This window comes from Etheostoma spectabile, chromosome 2, assembly GCF_008692095.1.
Source record: "Etheostoma spectabile isolate EspeVRDwgs_2016 chromosome 2, UIUC_Espe_1.0, whole genome shotgun sequence".
In the NCBI taxonomy this organism is placed as follows: Eukaryota; Metazoa; Chordata; class Actinopteri; order Perciformes; family Percidae; genus Etheostoma; species Etheostoma spectabile.
This window is the reverse complement of record NC_045734.1, coordinates 22,518,174-22,541,401: the sequence shown is the minus strand read 5'-3', so window position 1 is coordinate 22,541,401 and position 23,228 is coordinate 22,518,174. Positions and strand designations below refer to the sequence as shown.

Sequence of the window (23,228 nt, the reverse complement as noted above, 5' to 3'; positions counted from 1 at the left end):
TACCCCTGATGATACCTATCCCTAACCTACGTATACTTAGTATCTTACCTGTCCCTCGCTATATACACATGCCTGACTATACAGGTGACCTGGCTGTATAATGTCTCCCTGACCAATTCTGCTACTTTTGCTGCTCAAACATATGAGGATCTGCCATTATGGGGATACTGTGTAGACTTTGTTCTTTCATCTGTCATGGTCCACATCACATGTCTCCCTTTAGGAGTTGTCTACATTTACTCAAACGCTGTCACATTAAGTTGGAAACATTTTGTACTCCACTACATCTCATATTGTGCTTTTGACTTCAATACATTTGTCTGACAGACTGTTGTGTACATTTATACATTGTTGCGTGAAAAATGACCACAGGCTCTCACACACCTGCAGGTGGAGACAGAGACCTAGACAGAAATGATGAAACCAGACCGCTCCTCACTGAGCTGGTAATCATGACATGGGAGCATAGTTTGATAGATTAGAAGAAGAACAAAAATACAATTTAAGATAATTATTTTGGAAGCAGCAGTTTAATAAAAGGTTAATTGGAATTTTAAATATATTCATTGTAAATAGGCAAACATGTGTTATGTGATCCAATTCCCTACTGACAAAATAAGAAATGTGACAGAGCATTCACCACTACCAGGGTATTTACTTGTACGTGTGGTCATTGTCCCAGGTGGAGTTGGTGGAGACCAAAACAGAGCTATCAGGTGAGTGAATGTTGCACTTACATTCATCAGGTGGCCATGAACACAACTTGATTGAATGCTAATGTTGCTGCATGTCTGCTGTGTAATAAGATAACTCTTGGTTATGTAGTAATGTTAGCCATGACAACTTTATATAGTAATACAACATCAAAGTTCTTTTCACAGTTTGTTATGCTGCCCGCAAGTGGCGGGGGTCATCTAAAACGGTATGCTGTTTAGCATACAATATTCTTTAGCAACACGTTGAAAACCCTAACCCTTTTGAGGGATGACTTTAATTTTGTCACCCCTAAAAAGGCTCAGTGGTGATTAAAAGAGAAATGAGTGTGGTGAGAGAAAATCTACCTTAAAACCATTTTAAAACCGTTTTTTCATCACTCAGATCTAACATCTCTCTGTTCATGTCACTTCTACATTCCCAGCTATGTGATTGAGTTCACCTCATTCCACAGGGTCTGTAATGTGTCTGCGTGCCCTAACTCCACACCCAACCACATGTACACACATCTCTTTGACACTCATGTGATGATGGCCCAACCCTAAATAACTTCCACTCTGGACTGACTGACCGGCAGGTCCCCCTCCTCACAGCACAGAGACGGACAGTATGGAAGGGGAAAGTGTCTGAGAAAGAGTGTGTGACAGAGAGAATGTAAGAAAATGAGAGCTGACGTTTAAGTAGAGCGGATGGTGTCTTTGACTCGTGTGGCCACACGGATTCACACTATGAGCGTTGTACAGCAATAGATAACCTAAACATATCTGGATAATGGATCCAAGAAGATTCTGTGTCGGGACCGGGCCATTTCAGCTAAAGGGTTGGACCACGTGGTCAGTATTTCCCAGAGAGCCTTGACTGACAACTGCTGGATAACCATCCTGGACTCACAGGATCTAGAAGTTCTCCTATTAGAGGGAATAACCCACTTCATCATTACCAACTACAACCCAACTTTCCTGTTTGCACAGTACTGAGTCTGGATATTGCGATTGACAAATCATTGTGATCTCTCAGCAGAAAGGTAAGTTTGCCTGCCTGGCAAGCTTGAGCTCTTACAGAGGATATCAAAAAGAGATTTCCCTTGTGTGTTTCATACGTTACGTCTTATTCATCAACACAGAAATAGAGTACCAGAAAGTCCCCACCAACATTGCAAAAAGAGGGGAGTGCAGAGGTGGCAACAGAATAATGTACCCAGAGCCCACCAGCCCACAAGGGATAACAATAGCCCCTTAAAACACCTGTGCATCTGAATGTCCTGCCACATGTTCATCAAAGACGCTGGAAGTTTTCAAGATGCTGGAAAGACTCCAGGCTGGATTTTGAACCCTGGCGCTCACAATCACTTCAATCACACAATCTTTTGTAGCAGGGACTTTTTGTGGGACTGGCTTGGACTTGAGCTAAAACTTTGAACTGTTCGGACATTAAACTCCACATCATTCTCTGTTTTGCTACTACAGTAGACATCCTTCTTTACCTCTTGAAGACGGCAGAATATTCATTTCTTCTCCTACACTCACCCAGTTATGGATTCACAGGGTGGTCCATACCTTAATAAGAGGGCCCTATGTTCACCTCTGGGTGCTGCTCGCCTCTGTCAGTTGGCCATGGGCTGTGCTGTGATTGCCATGGTAACCCACAGTGCTGGCTACAGCGGTTCACAGGGCGTGTTCTGTATGGCGGCTTGGTGCTTCTGCTTCGCCATGACAGTTGTGGTGTTTTTCCTGGATGCCACCCGTCTCTACAGCTGCCTGCCCATATCCTGGGACAACCTCACCGTCACATGTGCTGCTTTTGCAACGCTCATGTAAGTCATGTGTTCAGATGTAATTCTGATGCTCAGTTGGGTTTGCTGTTTTTTTTTTGGGTGCTGATAACTTGATCCTGGCTCTGCTTCCACGTCTTTTGTTTGCATCATGTGTATAGCCAGGGGTGAATTTAAGAATAATGAAAAAAAATTTTACATTCACATTCATCATATTCCTCAACCCCTCCATTGTTGTCACCAATCCACAATTATATATTATAATTATATAAATAAGTGTTTATTTTCGTTGGAAAAATAGTGAGAAATATTGTGTAGCACCAATATTATAGATATTTATAAATATTTCCCAAAATCATTCATAGTTTAGAGCTTTTAACACATTGTGGTGGTAGCTCACTATCAGAACCCGTCAAAGGGGGACACTTTTGTTTAAAAAAAATACTTAAAGCTGCTATGTAATTCATTATTTACATTATGTGTCGTGAAAGGTGTTGCTCTTGGTGACAATCCCACAGAACCATCACCTGACTCCGCAGTAACCCTTTAGCTTTACAAAGCACTATAGCATTTTTCAGCTCAGTGTTTTGGTTTTACAGAGCACAATTCTATTGTTTAGGTTCAGTCTCATTGCTCTCATCGACGTTGTTTCTAGCAGCTGCAGGTAGCGCTGATAAACCCACTGTACCTTACCTGCTCAGCACCAAACCTCTGACAGGCAGAGTTAGCCGCTAGCTGGTAAGAGCAGAGCCAGATATTGGTGGAGAGCAAAACAGAGCTAAAGGGAGAGTGAGTATTGGACTTACATTAATCAGGAGGACACAAACCTGACTCTTGATGAATAGTTATTTTTCTCAATGTCTGCTGGTGGTGTAAATCAACCACTATTAGTTTACAAGTTCACTTTACCAACTTAATAGGGTGAAAATATGTTAGTGATGTGTTTACAGTTTGTTGTGCTGCCCCCAAGTGGCCGAAAAATCTATCAGTAAAGCTTTAGGGACAAAAACTAAATTGAAACTAGAGGTCCACTTACTAGCTTTGTCAGACCTTTCAACTGCATCTCATGGTCTATTTGCCTCGCTTTGACACTACAGAGCAAATTTTTTTTTCTCTCTGGTTTGATGACATCATATCTACAATTGTGTTTTTCTGTCCTCTTCTTCTTCAGGTATGTGACAGCCTCTGTGGTTTACCCGCTCTTCTTTGTCCGATCTGAGTGTCCCTACGCCGGCTGTGATGTCAGAAATTTCCGCATTGCTGTGACCGTCTGCTCCATCCTGGGTGCTCTGGCCTATGGGGTTGAAGTGGCATTGTGCCGAGCCAGGCCAGGCCAGGCTGTGGTGGGCTACATGGCCACCGTCTCTGGCCTCCTCAAAGTCGTTCAGGGCTTTGTGGCCTGCATCATCTTTGGAGCTCTGGCCAACGGGAGCGAATATTCCAGCTATGCCGCCACAATCTTCTGTGTTGTCGTCTATGCTTTCTGTTTTGCTCTGACCGCACTGGTGGTCGTCATGACAGTGTGTGGGCGGACCAAGGCTGTGCGCTGCTTGCCTTTTGACCGCTTCGTGGTGGTATGCACCCTTCTGGAAGTTCTACTCTACTTGAGCGCATCAGTGGTGTGGCCAGTGTTCTGCTTTGACACAAAATATGGCTCTCCGTGGAGACCATCGTCATGCCCTCAGGGGAGGTGTCCGTGGGACAGCAAGGTTGTGGTGGCGGTGTTCTCCTTTGTCAACTTTGTACTGTATGTGGCTGACCTGATATATTCCCAGAGAATACGATTCGTCTCCTCCCATGTGCGCACCAACTCACGAATGTAGCACCATTTTATCACCGTGTTACTATTATATTGGCTTAACAGGTTTAAGTTATTAATCTGCTTAATTTTTTAGTAGTTTTATTTTGTTTGTGCATTTTTTTTTTATATTTAAAAATTGAGGGAAAGAAAGATCCCAGGGCCAAGACATCCCTGGTGTTGCACGTGGTCCAACACTGAAGTGGCCAGACACCCCAGTTTCAGTGTGAAAGCAGTGTGGAATGTGAACAAGGAATTTTACCAGTATGTCCCCTCCTATATCTTTAACTCACCCTTTTTGCCCTCTGAGCGATTTCGGAAGAACAGCCAGCCTCATCCAAGCAGCCAGGGCTTACTGGTTATGACCTGTCAAATCCTCTTAAACCTATTCTTGACCTGCGACACACACACACACACACACACACACACACACACACACACACACACACACACACACACACACACACACACACACACACCTTATATTTATGCTCAAATAATACATAAAGTCTTGACTATAAATAGTAAATCTGGTATGGCATCTCTGGCATCCTTGTCATCTGCAAACCCCTCACCAGCGATCTATGGACATCAGCCAGGCTGCCAAAAATAAACATGAACTGTCTGCACTCATATTGAAGCAGTGAGACAGCATTTTAAAGAGGCTGGTGTCTTTAAAAGCTCTCTATAAAATGCTTCCTTCAGTCTATGATAATAAAAGAAAAGTAGAGCCCATTTCAGCATGGCCACTGCTAAGATGACTGGCAGTTTGACTGCCATGTATTCACAGTCAACTGCACAATCTGATCACACTCTGATCAGATCGGATCATGGTCAGTGTGACTGAGGAATTTTTGCACATAATTGCAAAAGAAGGACCACGTGACCCAACATGTCATTAAACAACAGGTCACAACATTTCCTTTTATTACATTTACACTGGCAGTTGCAAATTATGTGTGTGGTTAGATGATTTTTGTACAGTGTAACACTACTGGTACATAGTTTGACATAGACTTAAAACTTTGTTTAAAATTTATCAAAGTACTATGTGTATATGAAATGTTTATCTCATAGTGACAAACCCACAGAGTAACTAAAAAGACAGCAGATTTCTCCCTGAAGAGTTAGTAGAGACAAAAAAGTAAAAAGAATAAATATTGGACTTACATTCATCAGGTGGCTCCAAATGAATGCTAATGTTGCTCCAAGTCTGCAGGATGTGTAAAAACAACTTTGCTAAGACGTTCGCCATATCAACTTTATAAGGTGGTATTTTGTCAATGTTGTGTTTTCATCTTGTTGGCTGCCCCCAGCTGGCCACATCAATTAATAAACGTTAAGATATAACAGTACAAACATATAAAATAGGTATACATGATAAAATAAAGACAAACATGTTCTGTATACAAGGTTTAGCACATTTTTCTTCAATTGTACCTCTATGTCATCACGTAAATAAAATTACTGAATGTTCCAAAAGTTCAGGCAGGCATGCAACATAACTAAGACTTACTTGTTTTGTGATTGTGTCCTTATTTGTGTTATGCTTAAATGTAAGTTCCCTGACGTTATTCAGGTGGTATTAGTCTCCATCATGCCTTGTTCTGAATACGCAACCGTGGGTGATCCCCTTTAAATGTACAACTCAAATGACCTTCAGGGTCTACTGTTGGTCTACAGCAGGGAAAGTCAATTAATTCAGGGTTAAGTTCTTAACATGTTTGATATGTGCTTCCTCCTTTGTTTCTACTCTTTTTATCATCTCTTCTCAGTCACTTCCACTTGTACCAGTTGCAAATAGTTATTTGACATTATTGTTATGCCTAATCAGTCTGAGTGCTTACCCCGAGATATTCATCATACAAAATCTTTGATATTTTAACCAGACAGTGTAAATTTATACCCAGGGCCATTTCTAACTTTGGGTGGGCTCTATGCAAAATGCTGTTTGGGGGCCTGTATTTTGTCAAACTACAATGGGGGGATTCAAACCTTTAAGATGATCTTTTGGGTTGCATCAATCTGTAACACTTTAGGAGGAAAACCGGCTAGATTTGTAAAACCTCTCTCAAATTCAAATTAACTATCTCAAGTGTACCCCACGCAATTAAAACCTACAGAAAATGATTTGAGTTAACAATGAGGCTCCTCTATGCCAATAAATGCAACAGATGCCGGGTTTTTCACAAAAATGTTTATTTAAAAAAGAAAGATTAGAACAAAGAAAGCTACTTGAACAGGAACAGAAAAAGATTGGGCCATTGCCCAAAATGGACAGAAAATAAATAAGGGTTTTTAGTTTGAAGAGAAAGTAAAATAAAATACTGCAGGACCATTATGTTTCTGTGATCATGGACCGTAATCACACTCTAATGTTTTAGGCCATTTCACAAGATCAACAGAAAACAAAAATATTACATGTGAAATATGGAAGAGTTGAAACAGATGCACCTGCAGTTCTTAGTCAAAAGCTGATAAAAGACCCGCTGGCTGTGCTTTGGTCTGAAGCCACAAAATATTTAAGAATGGCACTTGCAAAGACAAAGCTCTTTGGTTTACCCTGCAAAATTGATCATAAATAAATATTAATAGGAAATCTTTCTTAACACTGTGATTCATTTTATTTCTAAAGCACATAGGCCTATAAAATGACAACACACTAAAGTATTGTTACTATAAAAATATTTAACCGCAGAAGAGATGACTAAGAAGCAAAACCCAGCGGCTACGCTGTTTGCCCAACCACACACCCTCCATCCCACAGTGCAATGTTACCGAGCTGCAAACAAAATGCTCTGCAGCCTTCTATAATCTCATACAATGGGTGTCACTTAAGTCCAACAACACAGTCTATTCACATGACTACTTTATTTTAACCCTTTCATAAAGCACTGTATAAAACACTGTATAAAGCTTTGTTTATTTGCAGTCCTAGACAGCTAGCTGAGCAAGCTAAATTATCTATTTAGCTGAGGCTAGCTGAGCTAGTCAGCAGGGAAAAGCAGCAAACTTGCTCAGTATTGGCTAGCATTACAGCTACCCCCTCCAAGTTCAATTTCATCGTGAACCAATGCCTTACCTTCATCCTCTGAATGTCTTACTTCCTCAGTTTTCTTCTTTTTTCTGCCCCAGAGTGATATGGCCGTCATTACTGACCGCTACTGATGTGACGTCTGTCATTTGTTAAATATTTATTAATTGAGGGTAAGAGGGCTCTGTTTAAGTTTGTGTGACATATAAATAACAATCCGTGTTGTTACAAGTGACAATGTTCGCCATCAAAACATATAATCAAACAAATTCACAAGTAGCCTAGCTAGCTGCCTGGCTAGGCTACAATGAAATCCAATGTCTGAACATGCAAACAATTAGCCTGTTGGCTAACTGAAAAGTTTGAGTGTTAAAACTAACAGACAGTGGTCTATTCAGTGGTGTATGTGCCCTGACTAAGTTTGTTTGTCATATAAATCACAATTCGTGTTGCTAAAAGTACCAATGTTCGTGTAGAAACATTTTAATCACATACAAATTTTCATGATTCAGCGCTGATAACCTCCATCATCTTGGTCAGACTTTTTTTGTAACTCCCGCCTCCTAACAAACACGCAGACCTGATTGGTTCTCAGTGGTCCTCATTTGAGTAAAGTTAAACTTTTGACAACTTTTTTTCACTCCCCTGAGGGATTCACTCTCATCTCGCCACATCAGGGCAAATTTTGTCTCCATTCAATCTCAATGAGAGAGAGTGGAAACCTACCATAACTGCAACTTGATTATCCCAAAAACACAAGGCAAAGCGTCCCTATCATAGGAGCTTCGTTTGGTTTATTCTCAATTTAACATTAGCTTTGGAGTGCTTTACTGAACACATGAGGAGGTAATTTTATTTATTTATTAATATATTGAGGTTGAGCGAGCTGAACTTGCATCTTGGGGCCCCCTAGTGGGTGCGGGGGGCCCTATGCATCCGAAAAGTCTGCCTATGGAAAGAAACGTCTCTGTGTATCCCCAGCTACCCTGCACACTCCGGGGATAAAGGCTGTTCTGGCTGGCTCCCTCTCTTCTCTTCTTGTTTTACATGAATAAAACAGAAGAACAGATCTAGCTGCCACAATTCAGCCTCACCAGTCTCTCCTTGTCCTCCTTTTCTGTTGATTAAGGCTTCATTAAGGCCTTGTCAAATCAATGAGTGCTATGAATGTAATCTATTAAGTCCTTGGGAAGCCACTGTGCCGCCACAAACGTAAAGCAAGACTGTCTTGGTGCTCAGCAGCAAATCCAACACCAGTTGGCTGCTCTTGTATCCAAATCTGTCTAAGACCATAGAAAACGTCATTGTGTGTCTTAGAGATTTGCTTTTTTAGACATTGTGCCAATTTTTTTATTAGTAAGTATATACAAGTGAATAACGTACACACAAAAGCAGATGAGCAGTATACGTCGGTTTATGTGAACTGTTGGATTTTTGCAACAATAAATAACTTTGTGTTGTTAAACTAACATTGTGTGTGTGTGTGTGTGTGTTTGTTGCTTTCAAAAGTGTTTTTATCCTCTGATGAATCCTGAAAAAATGATTTCTATGGACAAGCCCTCTGAAAGCAACACACTCCAATTGCACTCTGACTAATATTTCCATAGTTGGATACAACATCAGTAGCATATGACAGAGCCCAGAGAAAGCTGCCACTGAAAGTGATGGACTGTGTTGCCACAGAGCAATCTGTAGCTCCTTTATGGTTTTTTCTCTCTCTGCTCCTCTGCAGCTCCCCATTTAGCAGCTGTTCCATGTTTGGCACTCATGTCACTTCTCACTCCCTGCGGGCCTCTGTCTAAAAACATAGCTGTGTTCCCAAACACACACAGCCCACAGTGTATGAGCTCTTCTGACAGAGATGAGCTGCGACAGGTGTCCATCATAACCGTCCCTTCCTGATTCTCCAGCCGGGGGGACGTGGAGGGACAGGGGACGGCTGGCTCGCTGTCGTGACTAATCTCTGATGGCGCATGTTGCTGATGTCAGCTTTGCCTCGTAGCTCTTGGCTCTTGTTTTGGCAAATGTTGTGTGGAACATTGTCAAAGGCCAAATCCTTGGTCCCAAAGGTTTGAATTCATGCCAACCCCCACAGCATCCTGTAGGAAGAAACTGTGTAAAAAGGAGAATGGATGCTTATTTTGGAGGAGCTCACTGTAATCAAAATGTAGCATCTTACCGTGGGTTTAGATTTGGACACTTTCAGGGGTGGACATAAGAGAAATCTACCAATATGTAATATGTAACATAGTCTCATTATCAACATCATTGCAAGGCTACTGTACTGGATTACATCACAAAGTGTTCCTGTCTTTTTGTCCAACCCCTGTAGGTGAACCTGTAAGTATGGGAATTTGAAATAGCTCACTATATATTATGATTCTCGTTTGTAATCCAATGTAAGTGTGTATTGTTTCATGAATGTTAAATGTTGTCTGACATTAATGGCAGGTAACACAATCTAATTTACTGATTGCAATAGTTGCATACTTTGTTACTGTATTCAAGTAGATTTTTCAGATATTTTAATTTTACTTTACTATTTGTTTTTATGTTGACTTTTTACTTTTACCCCTTACATTTTTAACACAAATATCGGTACTTTCTACTCCTTACATGTTACTAAATTGGCTTGTTACTTTAGTTTTAAAGCATTTCAGTGTAGTTACTGTTATTATTTTTTGCATCTTAAATACCAAATTCAATCTAATTGGATGGGAATGTACGTTGTTGTCTATGCTATTTCACAATAGCATAGACCTATAAAATGAAGTAAATATTCATGATGCAGTTTTATAAGCATGCGGCGTTTGTTTTTTCTTAAAGTAACACGTAATGGTTGAAAGAGTTTGTGCAGCATTACAAACTATAGAAGGTCACATTTTGCCCTCTTCAACCTTCTGATTGTAAACCATGATAATCTCTGTGACCTAATTGTGTGATTTCAGTCTCACTCAATGCTAAATACCTGTTAAACTTAGTATAGACACACAGAAGAAGTCTGACACACAGCTGCCGTTCTCTACGTGTTCCTTTGGGAATTTTACTGTGATTTGTCAGTGAGATTTTATGATAAGCTGTAGGAAATCCTTATTAGTTTTGGGTTTTACATAAAATTGAAAGCTGACATTACTCTGGATGCCTTAACTTTGCTGCTGTCATTTTTTTCTATTCATTTGTATTTGTTTCTGTCTCTGACTCATTCTTGTCACTCATTCTTGTCTCCGACTGCATGAGGGAGACGTATGCACACTTCTGAAAGATTTTCTGTCTGTGTGTGATCAATTATGCGCATCTTCTCACACTCAACAAAGCTACCTCTCTCTTGCTCACACACACAAACACACACACACACACACACACACACACACACACAAACAAACCACTCATATCTGGGATCTATCACCGCAAGCAACAGTTGTTGTGAATGCTTCACCCAGATCGGCTTGTCACTGTGTGTTTAAAAGAAAAAAACTGTTTCATGCTCTGTGGTATTTTTTAATAAATCTCTTGGGGTTTTGTCAAAAAAGAAAGACTGAATGAGTGTTGTCACACCTCAGCACACATGCCGAGTCTGGGTGCAAGATAGTACAGAGGCAGGCAGTGGTAAATTGACTTTGTGTGTATGTGTGTGTGACTGAAAGGCAGAGGAATACATCACTGAAATTTTCAGCTTGTTTGACATTAGGTTTGGAAAACATTTTTGGGGGCAATTATTCCAAAAGCCGATGCAAGAAGGGGAAGGGGGCACTGTGCTGAACCCCCACCATACTGTAGCTACTTCACCTGTTATTATGCTCTTTGTTACATCAGTAACAACGGCAATGGCAGTCATTCCCTTACATCAGAAGGGAATGAATTATCATATTGTTCCCTAACTTACCAAAATTCAGTTTTACTCTGAGAAAGAAGATACACACTTGATCCCTGACAACCTTCTCCATAACCACAAAAGACATTGTACAGCTGTTTTCACAAGCTAAGTCAGGGACCTTGTGATGATTAATGGTGGTGGCAGTAGCTCAGTCAGTTGGGAGTTGGGTTGGGAACCGTAGGGTCCAGATATGGACCAAAGTATACCCCCCCCCCCCCCCCCCCCCCCCCCCCCCCCCCGCCCCACACACACACACACACACACACTGCTCCCTGACTCTGACATCAGCAAATATATAGGTCCTGAGCATGTGTAATAACAACTGAATGAAAACTTTTAAATTTCCCCTTGCAGGATTATTAAAGTATACATTATTATTATTAATAAACTGGTGAAATAACCCTTTAAAATACAACATTATCTATTCTTCTAATGATACCCTGGTACTGTGGAGAAGGGTTTGAAACAGCGTTTACACCATCATGAAAGGGGACAACATTGACAGACTATACTGTTGAACAGTCAAATAAATTTTGACTAATTCTCTCAGTATTTTAAAAATCCTAGCAATGGCTGTGGGCAAAACAAATTACTATTTCAAGGTGTTCACCTGTAGGGATTAAACTGATGAAATTGGATCACTCTGCCCAGCTGACTGAAGAAGAAGAGTAGGCCTACAGCTGCTGCTCTTGGAGGGCTATGCATTCTACATACTTTATATATAGACAGGAGCATATGCAACCCCTCACTCTGCATTCCTGTCCAATGCCACTGTGAGAAAATAAAAAGGAACGAGGTTCCTCAAAGGAGACATACATCACCTCTTGTGAAGTGTAAATTTAGTCTAGCATGTTATGGTATGGCATGAGAAACACAGGGAGGAAGTGTAGACAGACAGAAGGGTCAGTCTTATTAAAATGTGCACAGGGGAGACTTTTGCATCAAACTGACAGTTACAGGCCAAATTCATGGCTTATTTTGGGAATATGCATCGGAAAACCACCAAGGGATAGGCAGCAGAACTGTATTTGAATGCCTTGGGTCGTTAGTGTGTGTGCCATCTGAGTCGGCTTTATTTTAGGTTCTGTCAAATCTAAGTGGAGAGGAAGAAGCACTGGTAGAAAGTCTCCTGTTAGAATAACAATCTCTTCATTTAAATTCAAGCTACTTCAGGTGCCCTGAAGTGTTTTAGTGAGTCATCTTCAAATCTCCATTCAAAATAATGAACCCTGAACATATGCCCATTTATTCATGTGGAATATCTTTCTGTTGGCACATGAAAAGGTGATGTGTTCTCCAGTGCAACATCACAAAAATAATGCAACGATTTTTGGTGTATCACAAAAAACTGCACATATGAACCACATCTGAAGGTTTTTACAGTATTTCACTAAAAATCACAACAACTATTTTAACGAGGTTCAGATAAGTGCATAGCAACTAAGATAAAATTGGCACAGTCAATAGAGCTGAAATGATTAGAAGATTCATTGATGAAAATGAATCAGCACACTATTTTGATAAGAGATCATAATTATAGTTTCAGTAATGTTTCTGGAAAAAAATACCAAACGTTATCTGGTTCCAGCATCTGTGTGAGGATTTGCAAATTTTCTTTGTCATGTACGATTGTAAACTTAATATGAGTGTTGGTTGAACAAAACATGCCATTTAAATACGTAATTTTGAGCTCTGGAAAATTGTGATGGACGTATTTGTAACAACAAACCAATCAATTACTTGATTAAATATTCAGCAGGTAAATCAATAGTGAAAACAATTGTTAGTTAAAGGTATAGTGTAGCTGTTCATGTATGAACAATGAGGTATATGGATGACTGATGGTGGTTAAGAGGTAGCATTAATAAAAGACAGACACAATTTGTAAAGTGGCCAATGCTCTAATTCTATAGTTTAGATAACAATAATATGTGCACTCTCCTCTCCACCAGTCTAAGTCCAGTCTATCTGTGTCGATTCAGTCATGTACATGGTCTGAGTGGGCACTGTCAGTGCTGGCTTTGGTCGATATAAACCTAACCTAACTTACCTCACGGTTCCTATATTTGACCCACATACAGGGGGTCTACTTTCGGCTACTTTACCGCCCAGAAGACTGATGCAACTGGGCGTGAACGATCAAACTCCGCCCAAATGCTGTAATCTATCTTCCCATTGGCCAGAAAATCATCCAGTCACTGTCGTGATTGGCCAGTCTCACTGTCCGTCACAGTTGTGAAGCACATGGGGGTTGAGTAAAGAGGAAGCCACGTTGACACAGAAAGTGGTAGGTTACCGGTGTTCTGTGTTTTTCTCAAGCTGGGACAGAACCGTCGCGTCGTCAACTTACACCTGTAAACTAAGGAACCTCAGTTGGAAGATTTAGAGAAAGGTAACTATCTCCGTAATGTATGAATGTGTCGTATTTATTATTCATTTTAGCTAAGATTAGCTGGTCATCAGCTAGCTAGGAAATGCTATCACCGACCATCAGCTTCAAACGTAGTAATGGTTATATCAACGGCTTGTTAGCCACTGGTGCTAGAATGCGAACTTAGAGACAGATTTTACACTGTGATAAACCAGCGGTGTTGCACAAAACGTTACAAATTTAGCTGGAAATCAAGACTTCAGGACATCATCAAGATGTCATCAGATTACACTTTATGCAGTAGCTCTATTCACCCTGAACTAGAGAATGCATTTGTGGGCTCAGAAAGGTTTTTTGTTTAATGCAACTTCATTTGAATTTAGAGCAGTTCACATTCACAGTTTTAAATCGGTACCCATGTACGCATATCCCACTAAAACCGCTGTGTCAGATAAGGTGTTTCGTCATTCCCTCCGGGATTTGTATCTAGATTTCATCGTCAGCCTCTCTCTGTGCTTTTTAAAAATTAGTAAGTAAACATGTGAACACATATTGTATATTATGGTGTTTTGTGCGTCTGCACATGTGGTCTACTGAAAATTATGACATTCTTACAGGTCAAGACGCCACATCATCTGACAGGATGAGTGTTGGATTCATTGGAGCGGGCCAGCTGGCTCACGCACTGGTGAAAGGCTTCACAGCTGCAGGTGATGCTTCTGTCTTTATTGTGCAATATTTGCCTTGTATTGAAACTAACTTCAACAATGTCAGGTCACACATGCATATTGACTGATTTTGGGTCAAATGAAGGGGGGGTGGGGAAATGCAGTCACAGCTAAACACACACACACACACACACACACACACACACACACACACACACACACACACACACACACACACACACACAAGGCCTACATAGTTGCACAACTAGACTCATTACTGTGTTTCTACACATCCTGTATGTGGTCTGAGGATTTAATGTTAATTGTTTTTTAATGTCCTTGCCAACATTTCTTTTGTTTAAATGTATTTTAGTTTAGATAATAAGGGCTTATTTTACAGTTACCATCTCATTATACATTTTTATAGCTCACTCTCCACGTCATCCTGTCTCTCTCCCCAGGTGTGATTGCTACACACAGGATAACAGCCAGCTCCCCAGACTCAGATTTGCCCACTGTGTCGGGGCTGAGGGTACGAAGACACATTTCTTCTTTGTTGTGTGGTGTTTGGGAATGGAGACATTGGTGTACTGTGTGCAACTGTGGGCTTAAATGTGTGCATGTTGCTGACACCTGTTTGCCTTATTCCCTGTTTTTTCTTTCGATACCGCTACACAGTGCTGTGGAGATTGGGGAGAGAGAGGTCCACCTTTGTCTCTCTTTTAAAACAGGCTAATGCTAGTATACTGTCAACAGCCTCTCTCTGTTTACAGTGATTTTATTTTCATTTCTTCTTTTTCTGCAGAAAATGGGGGTGAACCTGACGACTAGCAACAAAGAAACCGTCAGTAAGAGTGATGTCCTCTTCCTGGCTGTGAAACCCCACATCATCCCCTTTGTTCTAGATGAGATTGGGCCAGATATTGAGGACCGTCATCTCATAGTCTCCTGTGCGGCAGGCGTCACCATCAGCTCTATAGAGAAGGTCATCTTTTATCACCATCTCTCTCTTGCTCCCTAATCCCAAATTATTAATCTGCTAAAGTTTTACACCTCTAGATGACTCCATCTGTAGTCTGCACATTGTGGTACGGCTTTAGTCCACTTCTGATTTACATACCTTTTTTTTGGCAGTATTTCCCGTCTTCTCTTCAAGCCTTTTTGTCTATCTTGCTATAAAATTAAGTTTAATAAGATGTTTTGGAATGCTTCCAAATAGGGCTGGGCAATATGATGACATATGCTTTATATTCTGATCCCTGCACGTTATGTTCCTTTTGCATTAAAATCCTTAATAATTGAGAAAATATTTAGTACTTTTAATTTGTCATGTCGATATTTCCCTCAGTATACAGAAAATGGCTTTACCTTGTGGTTATTTCACATAGACTATTGAATTTACGGAAAACATGCTTAATAATAATAATAATAATAATAATGTATCCATTATTATACCCACAAGGGGAAATTAAAATTTCCACTCTGTTATTACACACAGGTGCTTACATGCTCAGGTACTATACATGCACTAATAGAGAGTGCCTGAGTGTTCGGTGCTTTGCTCAAGAGCACCTTGGCAGTGCCCAGGAGGTGAACTGGCACCTCTCCAGCTACCAGTCCACCACCATACTTTGGTCCGTATGTTTATACGGACTGTGCTACCGCCACCCCACCCCTGCCACATATATTTTGGACATATCGCCCAGCCCGGTATAGAAACATGTAAAGAAAATAGTTTTACATCCTGCCTCCTCTATACCCATATCCTTTGTTTTCATTCATGAATTTCACAGAAGCTGCTTCAATACCGTCAAGCTCCTAAAGTCATGAGGTGTATGACTAATACTCCAGTGGTGGTGAGAGAGGGAGCTACAGTGTACGCCACTGGGACACATGCAGAGGTGAAGTGGAGGAATTGTTGAGACCAGAGAAAAATATGGTTTAGGATGTCAGTTTTTTCACTGTATCTCAGATATCTGCAGAGAAATGTTAAAGTGGACTTTTTTGCTTTAACTAATTCTCCCACATTACCATGTTGTCCTCATTTCAGGTGGAGGACGGAAAGTTACTGGAGCAGCTGATGGCTAGTGTGGGTTACTGCACGGAGGTGGAGGAGGACCTCATTGATGCTGTCACTGGGCTGAGTGGCAGTGGACCGGCCTATGTAAGTAACTTCAGGGCGGTGTGTTTGTCACTAAGGGTTGTATGTGAGGTGTGTTGCATACATGCAGAATCATAGTAAAAGGGGAAAGAATGGGTGTAATCCTCTATCCTAAAATAGACTAGATTAGAGTCTGAGTCAATGGATTCATCACAAAAAACGCAAAATTACGGGCTGTGTCTCAGTGTACTTCCGTCAGTACACTGCCTATGTGCACTGACCACTTACTGCCGTAGTGCCCACTTTCAGTGGTTAGTATCGTTCCAAAACTGTTGTATTAGAACACTTGATGAGCAAATGATGAGCCTGACAAACGCAACACATGTGAACTTGATTTTCCGGCCCGCCAAAAAATACGGGCTTTCCTGTATGCAAATGAGTAGTGGTCGCTTGGCTCGGACATTCAGCAACTGTATGGCCTATTTCTCGCTTAAAATGTTTTCAGAAATACGTTTTTATTATTTTTGTAAAAAACACGATCGTATTCCAAACGAGCCGCCATTATGGCTGCGTACACAGCAGTCAAAACTATGCTGGCTGTTAAAAATCCTCTGCATGCTCACTCTGTCCTTCAATGGCTGATATATTTTTAAGATGTTTTCAGGCTTGAGGTCTAGACATAGGTAAAGCAGTAGCAGGGGAAAAAGATCAAATGTGTGCCAGGTTTTTTCTCTCTAATGGAAGTCTCCTTTAGAAAACATGTGAGGGTGCTCAGGTGTGGTAATGTCTTTTGTTGCCATGCTTATTTTTCCAATTATGTCATTCCTGCTTTATACGGTCACATAAATGCCCGAAAAGATGTGTATTGGTTAAGGACCGATCATTAACCGCTAACCAACAAGCAGGCAACTGAATCCTAGGTTACCTATACTCTGTGGAGATAGGTCTAGCAATGCAAGACTACAGTTCACCAGTTCAGGAGGCTTGAACATACATGTTAGGGGGGGTTACATTTCTGATTATTGTTTGTGACAGGCATTCACAGCCCTGGATGCTCTTGCAGATGGAGGGGTGAAGATGGGTCTGCCCAGAAGACTGGCTGTTAGACTTGGAGCTCAGGCACTTTTGGTGAGTTGTGTGTGTGTGTGTGTGTGTGTGTGTGTATGGCCGTTTGTGAATTTGGAGGCAAAAACACAGTAGAATTGAGGGGCTGCTTTCAATGCACTTATAACTGCTGACTTACATATCTAAAAATGATGAAAGTCTGGAAATATAAAATCTGTGTTGATCAATTTTCAACATGTAGATGTTTTGTGCAGGTGATTGGTAAAAGCAAAATTTTCTAATTGCTGCTTTTTTTTTTCTTTTTTTTTTACAACCTGATTAATAAACATAGATATTGCTTAGTGACACTGTTTTGATCACAATTTAGACTACTGAAAACTATTGATTTCAAACCGTTTTAGCAATTTTAGCATCTATTCAGATGTTAGTTGTTGTAGACAGTATATTCCTAATTGAGTGTCTCCTCTTGTTTGCATGGCTTTATTTGTCTGCAGGAAACACTCACCAAAGGCACTCTAGTTGCACGGTCATGTTTGCCTATTTTAAACTAACAAGCCGCCTGGAAAGTCTTTCACATAAAGGATCTTTGACTAGGGCTGCACGATACGACCTAAAGTCAAAATCACGATAAATGAACGATAAATTATAAAAGAAAATGATGTCGTTTTTTTTTGGTTTGTCATAGTTTATTGGCAAGGTTTGTACTGTAAATAGGCTCAAATATTGAAGGTGAAATATCTTTTCTACTTCAGAAGTGCTTATTTTTATTAATTTAAAATTATTGAAGGGAACTATTAGCTATTTATTGAAAAATGCATAAAATTGAAATGAAAATGTCTTGTGAAAAAAGTAAATTTTAGATTTGTAAAAATTATCGTCATGGGAAAAATACAGTGACAGCCGCTTCAGAATTTCAGTGTTTAGTTTTTAAAGACAAAAGCATTGGTTTCTGAGGATGCGTCATATATCTGCAGTCTACGGCTATGTAAGAGTAAACAATACTGTGTTCTTCATACAAATCCTCAAATCCTTCCACTTTTTAAGTTATTTCTCATGTACATGTTTCTCTTCAGGGAGCAGCTAAGATGCTGCTTGACTCGGAGCAACACCCGGGCCAACTGAAGGACAACGTGTGCTCACCAGGGGGCGCCACCATCCACGCCCTGCACGTCATGGAGAGCGGCGGCTTTCGCAGTCTCCTGATCAATGCCGTGGAGGCTTCATGCATTAGAACAAGGTGAGACAATTACACCTCAAATAACTTATCTACACAATCGGCAAAACCAGGGTTCTCAGCTTTTCTCACCTATTGCTGTTCTTAGTCCCCAAATCCACCAACGATTTCAATTGTCATGGTGTTGTTGATTAGTTTAAGTGAAAACAGCATGTAGTTAATTTTTAGCAACAGTTTTATTTATTTGCAATCATTTCTCAATAAGTATATGTCTTACAATTACATTTCAGAATACATTAGTGCTCCTTCTCTGTTCTATCTCAGAGTTTTTGGAGCAGAATAAATATTTTTAGCTTAATGTTACTACTATGAGTCTGTTCAGCTTTACCGATATTGTACATACTGTAGTTAATGAACGATTCCAGATAACACATTTTGCAATGTGCACCTCACATCACATTTTCACTTACTATGACCACTACTACTCTCATTACTAAAGAGTGCCAAAATATGAATAATAATGTCTCCTTCAGTGGGTTTATCTGCTAACGTTAGTTACCGTTCCCTTCGAAAAATCCAGCAAATAGACGGTACCATAGGATACAGTTACCTGAAACGGGTGATTTAATGACACCGCTCATTTTATATACAGTTATGCAACAAAACAAAATGCTAAGGAGCATTACTAGCGTTTTCATTTTGGTCTTGAGCGGTATGCACCCCCACTAACCTGGAAAAAGTTTTAAACGGTAACATTAATACCGGTGTCGGGAATACATTGTCTCCTGCAGAGGGACCGCAGCTATCCCTAACGTTGGCTTCTTGTCCAATAAACAGTTCATCAAATTAAGTGTCCATAACATTCCAATATGCGCTCTGCGTGAGAAACTCCTATACTTGCGCTTTTGTTTATTTCGTTGCCATGACTTTGCGAGTGATGCTGTTCTGTCACTGTTCCAGTTGATCACCCTCAAAGGGGAGAGAGAGCTGATGACTTTCACTTGAGTTTAGTAAAGCAGACTGCTCCGCGGAGTTATATAATTACAACTTTATGAGTTTTCATAAACAGCTGTGTAATAAATATGTATAGCGGAAACCCAGTATCTTCATGCTTTATAGTATAAAACATATTATATAACATATATTATGTAACCATAGATATAAAACAATATTGTTCTATATCTATGGTTGTAACACTAAAAGAAAGTGTATACACACACCTACATGTGTACTTTATATCTAAACACTTTGTCTTCCCCTCACAGGGAGCTGCAGTATCTGGCAGACCAGGAGCGCATCTCTCCAGCAGCCATTAAGAAAACTACACTGGACAAGGTGCTCCAGCAGCCCGGCGTCACAGTCAGCGGAGTGGCTAATGGGAACGGCAAATCAGGGCTCAGCCTGTTCAACAATCGCGGCCCCAATGTTAAGAAGAAGAACTGAGTACTCTGAGGCAGGCACACACACAAACACATCACAGATATAAGTGCACCAACGCGTACACACATGGACATACTTGCATCTTATATCTGAAATCTCATTCAAATCCCTTTTATATAAAAGCAAATAATTTATTTGAGTTACATGCAGACAGTGGACCTGCTGGTGTCAACATCACATTATGCATAAGCACAGGTGCATTCTGGGTGCATTGCCCACAGTTATAGCCTTATGTTGTGATGCAGGAATACTTACTACACATTCACACATCCAGATGTACACTGAAGAGAAATAAGTGCATTTACAATCTGTTGTCTGTGATAAGGCTCTAAACTATCTAGGGCTGTTAAACGGTAATGACCCAGTGGGGCATCATGGGATCCTGGTACTCACCAGGCAACAGATGGCTGCTGGGATATGGTCAACCTTTTAATGTTTGTCTTTAAAACAAAAATGAAGCCACAATGTAAATTTACCTGTACCCTTCTGTTGTTTGTGCTAATAATTATATTTTGTTTGGCTAACCGTTTATACTGTTAAATAAGACTGAACAACTGGCTGAACATGTAATGACTTTATTTTTGTTTGTTTTAATTGTCGTGTACGAACACTATGGTCGTCAATGTTACAACAGGGTTTCTAGCACATTAGGAACATTGTCCCTTTGAACCTGGGGCACACAAAATATCTTTTCTTCATATAAAGGTCATTCCAAGCTTTAAAACATCTCTGATGTCAACGGTTTCCTCAGATCTTTGTTAATTTTCTGTTTAATGGGTCTTAAAACCCAAATGTTTTATGATAGAAAGGCACGTTTTTTTTTTTTTCACATTTTCTCTCATAAAGCAATGTGATGTTACCTAAAAGTCCTACAAGATATTATTTACACAAGAATAGATGGCAATATATTCATATAGATAGTGATGTCACCGCATTACATCAGTCCGTCCTAATTGTATATTTAATTGTATTTGTTAGATTTTTTTCCCCCATCATGTTTGTGTTGTTCTGTTTAGCATATCAACCACTGAGTTGGTGTGCTCGTCAAAAATTAATTATTAAATAAGCAGAATCAAATAATTTTGTTCTAAAGCTAGTTTGCCCCTGAATTGAATGAGCCTCGTTTGACTTTCAGTACTCTGCACTGACTCTCCTCAGTTGTTTTGGATGCCATTCCATTATCCCAGTTATTTTAGTTTTCCCCATTCTGTAGTACATGTTTGTTTAGTTATAGTTTGTCCTAGCGCTAACCAGGCTGTTATCAGTGAGTAATTAATTATTTTTATATATATTATTATAATTAATAAGATGCACCCTTGCCTACAGGTGGCGCCCTATGATCCAATGACCCAGTTGCACTTGTCTACTAACTTATTACTCTCTTCACATAGCTGCTGGTTGGGAGTACCTTAAAATTGACCCTGGATGATTATCAAATTACTACACCCCCGTACTTTTATTGTTATTGTGCATTAGCTGTAGTTCTACGGTTACATGTTTCTCATCAAAACATTTCCAACATTCTGTCTCCTCTGATACATAACTGCCTCTCGAGTCTTTTCCCAATCAGATTCCTTTTTTCCCCAAAATCTTGACCTGTGTATATGCCTTAAAGAGGCAAATGTATTTTTCATCACTGGCCTGAAGATGCATTGTGATTGGCTGTTCAATTTTAGAAGCGCTTTCAGCAGGACGTATGACCAATAAGCGGAATCATGGATTTTTCTGCAGATCCAGCCATCTCCTCTTCCCTTTTTATTGGTGTTCACGTAATTGTTACCTAACAAGCTCAAACATGATGATGCCGGCAGTGGGGAAAGAAAAATCTTTACTTAGAAAAAAAGTAATGAAAAAAATCTCCATTATAAAAAGTCCTGCATTTACAAACCCCAATTCCAATAAAGTTGGGATGTTATGTAAAAAACAGAATACAATGATTTACAAATCCTTTTTAACCCATATTTAAGGAACACACTAAAAAGTTAAGATATTTAATGTTCAAACTGACAAACGTTTTTGTAAATATTCACTCATTTTTAATTTGATGTCTCCAACACACTCCAAGAAGACTGGTAAAGTTGAGTAATGCTCAAAACACACCTGTTTGGAACATTCCATAGGGGACTGAAGAAAGGCTCAGTCGTTAACAAGCAAGGATGGTCCAAGAGTTTAAGAACGTTTCTCAACGGATAAATAAAAGTTGTGTGTCACGCCCACGTCGACTTATAAGACACAAAATATTGTTACAGCTAAAAGATTATAACCTCGTACATATGATGTTACCATGCAAATGAAGAGGTTCTCCCAAACATAAGATGTACAATTGCAAGGAATTTAGGGATTTCATCATCTGCAGTCCATAACATCTTCAAAAGATTCAGAGAATCTGGACACATTTCTGCACGTAAGCGGCAAGGCTGAAAACCGACATTGAAGGCCTGTGACCTTCGATCGCTAAGACGGCACTGCAATAAAAACAGAGATCTTCTACATGGGGTCCGGGGCCCCTAGGGGGTCCTCTCAGTTTTTTCAGAACAGAAAAATACATTGTACATCTATAATGTGACACAAGTGCGTCAGAGCGGGATAAGTAGGTCAAAAGTGGCAAAGAAAGTTACAGTCTTGCAAAAAATAAAGTCAATAGTAGGCAACATTTCAGTACTAGACCTTCATCTGGCATATGGCTGAAGGGAGTTTCTTTGCAACTGTTGAAAGTGTTTCCAAAACAAAATGTCTTGACATGAATCCAACATATTAAATAGCAAATATAAATCAGCCTATTTGTGAAAAGACACACTGATGATAGGCTCACTGACCAAAACTGCAGGTTAGTTAGTCACTATGGTAGCCATCCACAGATACAGTTAATCCTAAGGATTCACTGTGCCACGTGCATGTTTAACATTAAAAGATGATTTATAAAAGCATACCAACATTTTTTTTCTTAGTTTTCTATTCACTGAAAAGGCTTTAGGAATTTATTGTAAGCCCAGTTTAATGTGTAACTTAAATTTATAAATATGTATGGGATCCGTGCTCCGCGGGGCTTAAAAAATGTTGAAGACTCCTGATGGAAAGGATATTACCATGTGGGCTCAGGAACACTTCAGGAAACCATTGTTAACTACAGCTAGAAGAGCATGTTAAAACTCTACTATGCAAAACAAAAGCCATATATCAAATATCAATAACACCCTGAAATGCTGTCAGTTTCTCTG

The 23,228-nt window shown here is 40.0% G+C and overlaps 2 protein-coding genes across 4 annotated transcripts; both read left to right on the top strand.

Annotated features, from left to right (window-relative positions):
* The first annotated feature begins 1,319 nt into the window (after positions 1-1,319).
* On the top strand, positions 1,320-7,578 carry LOC116706826 (myeloid-associated differentiation marker-like protein 2). The gene is made up of 2 exons (XM_032543871.1): positions 1,320-2,527; positions 3,657-7,578. The coding sequence occupies exons 1-2, from the start codon at positions 2,247-2,249 to the stop codon at positions 4,306-4,308; spliced, it is 933 nt and encodes a 310-aa protein (XP_032399762.1). The 5' UTR covers positions 1,320-2,246; the 3' UTR covers positions 4,309-7,578.
* Positions 7,579-13,405: 5,827 nt separating this feature from the next.
* On the top strand, positions 13,406-21,093 carry pycr1b (pyrroline-5-carboxylate reductase 1b). Of its 3 annotated transcripts, XM_032541384.1 has the most exons (10): positions 13,406-13,583; positions 14,180-14,272; positions 14,692-14,762; positions 15,036-15,215; positions 16,024-16,131; positions 16,281-16,394; positions 17,367-17,459; positions 18,470-18,633; positions 19,836-20,013; positions 20,069-21,093. In XM_032541384.1, the coding sequence occupies exons 2-9, from the start codon at positions 14,206-14,208 to the stop codon at positions 20,011-20,013; spliced, it is 975 nt and encodes a 324-aa protein (XP_032397275.1). In that variant the 5' UTR covers positions 13,406-13,583; positions 14,180-14,205; the 3' UTR covers positions 20,069-21,093. The 3 variants fall into 3 exon arrangements, with proteins under 3 accessions (XP_032397275.1, XP_032397261.1, XP_032397267.1); XM_032541370.1 differs by having other exon boundaries at positions 19,836-21,093; XM_032541376.1 differs by having other exon boundaries at positions 13,414-13,583; positions 14,169-14,272; positions 19,836-21,093.
* Positions 21,094-23,228: the final 2,135 nt, after the last annotated feature.

Coding starts and splice junctions, on each gene's coding strand:
- LOC116706826 (XM_032543871.1), top strand. CDS start 2,247: ATGGATTCACAGGGTGGTCCATACCTTAATAAGAGGGCCCTATGTTCA. Junction 2,528..3,656: donor GCTGCTTTTGCAACGCTCAT/GTAAGTCATGTG, acceptor CTTCTTCTTCAG/GTATGTGACAGCCTCTGTGG.
- pycr1b (XM_032541384.1), top strand. CDS start 14,206: ATGAGTGTTGGATTCATTGGAGCGGGCCAGCTGGCTCACGCACTGGTG. Junction 14,273..14,691: donor GAAAGGCTTCACAGCTGCAG/GTGATGCTTCTG, acceptor CTCTCTCCCCAG/GTGTGATTGCTACACACAGG. Junction 14,763..15,035: donor CCACTGTGTCGGGGCTGAGG/GTACGAAGACAC, acceptor CTTTTTCTGCAG/AAAATGGGGGTGAACCTGAC.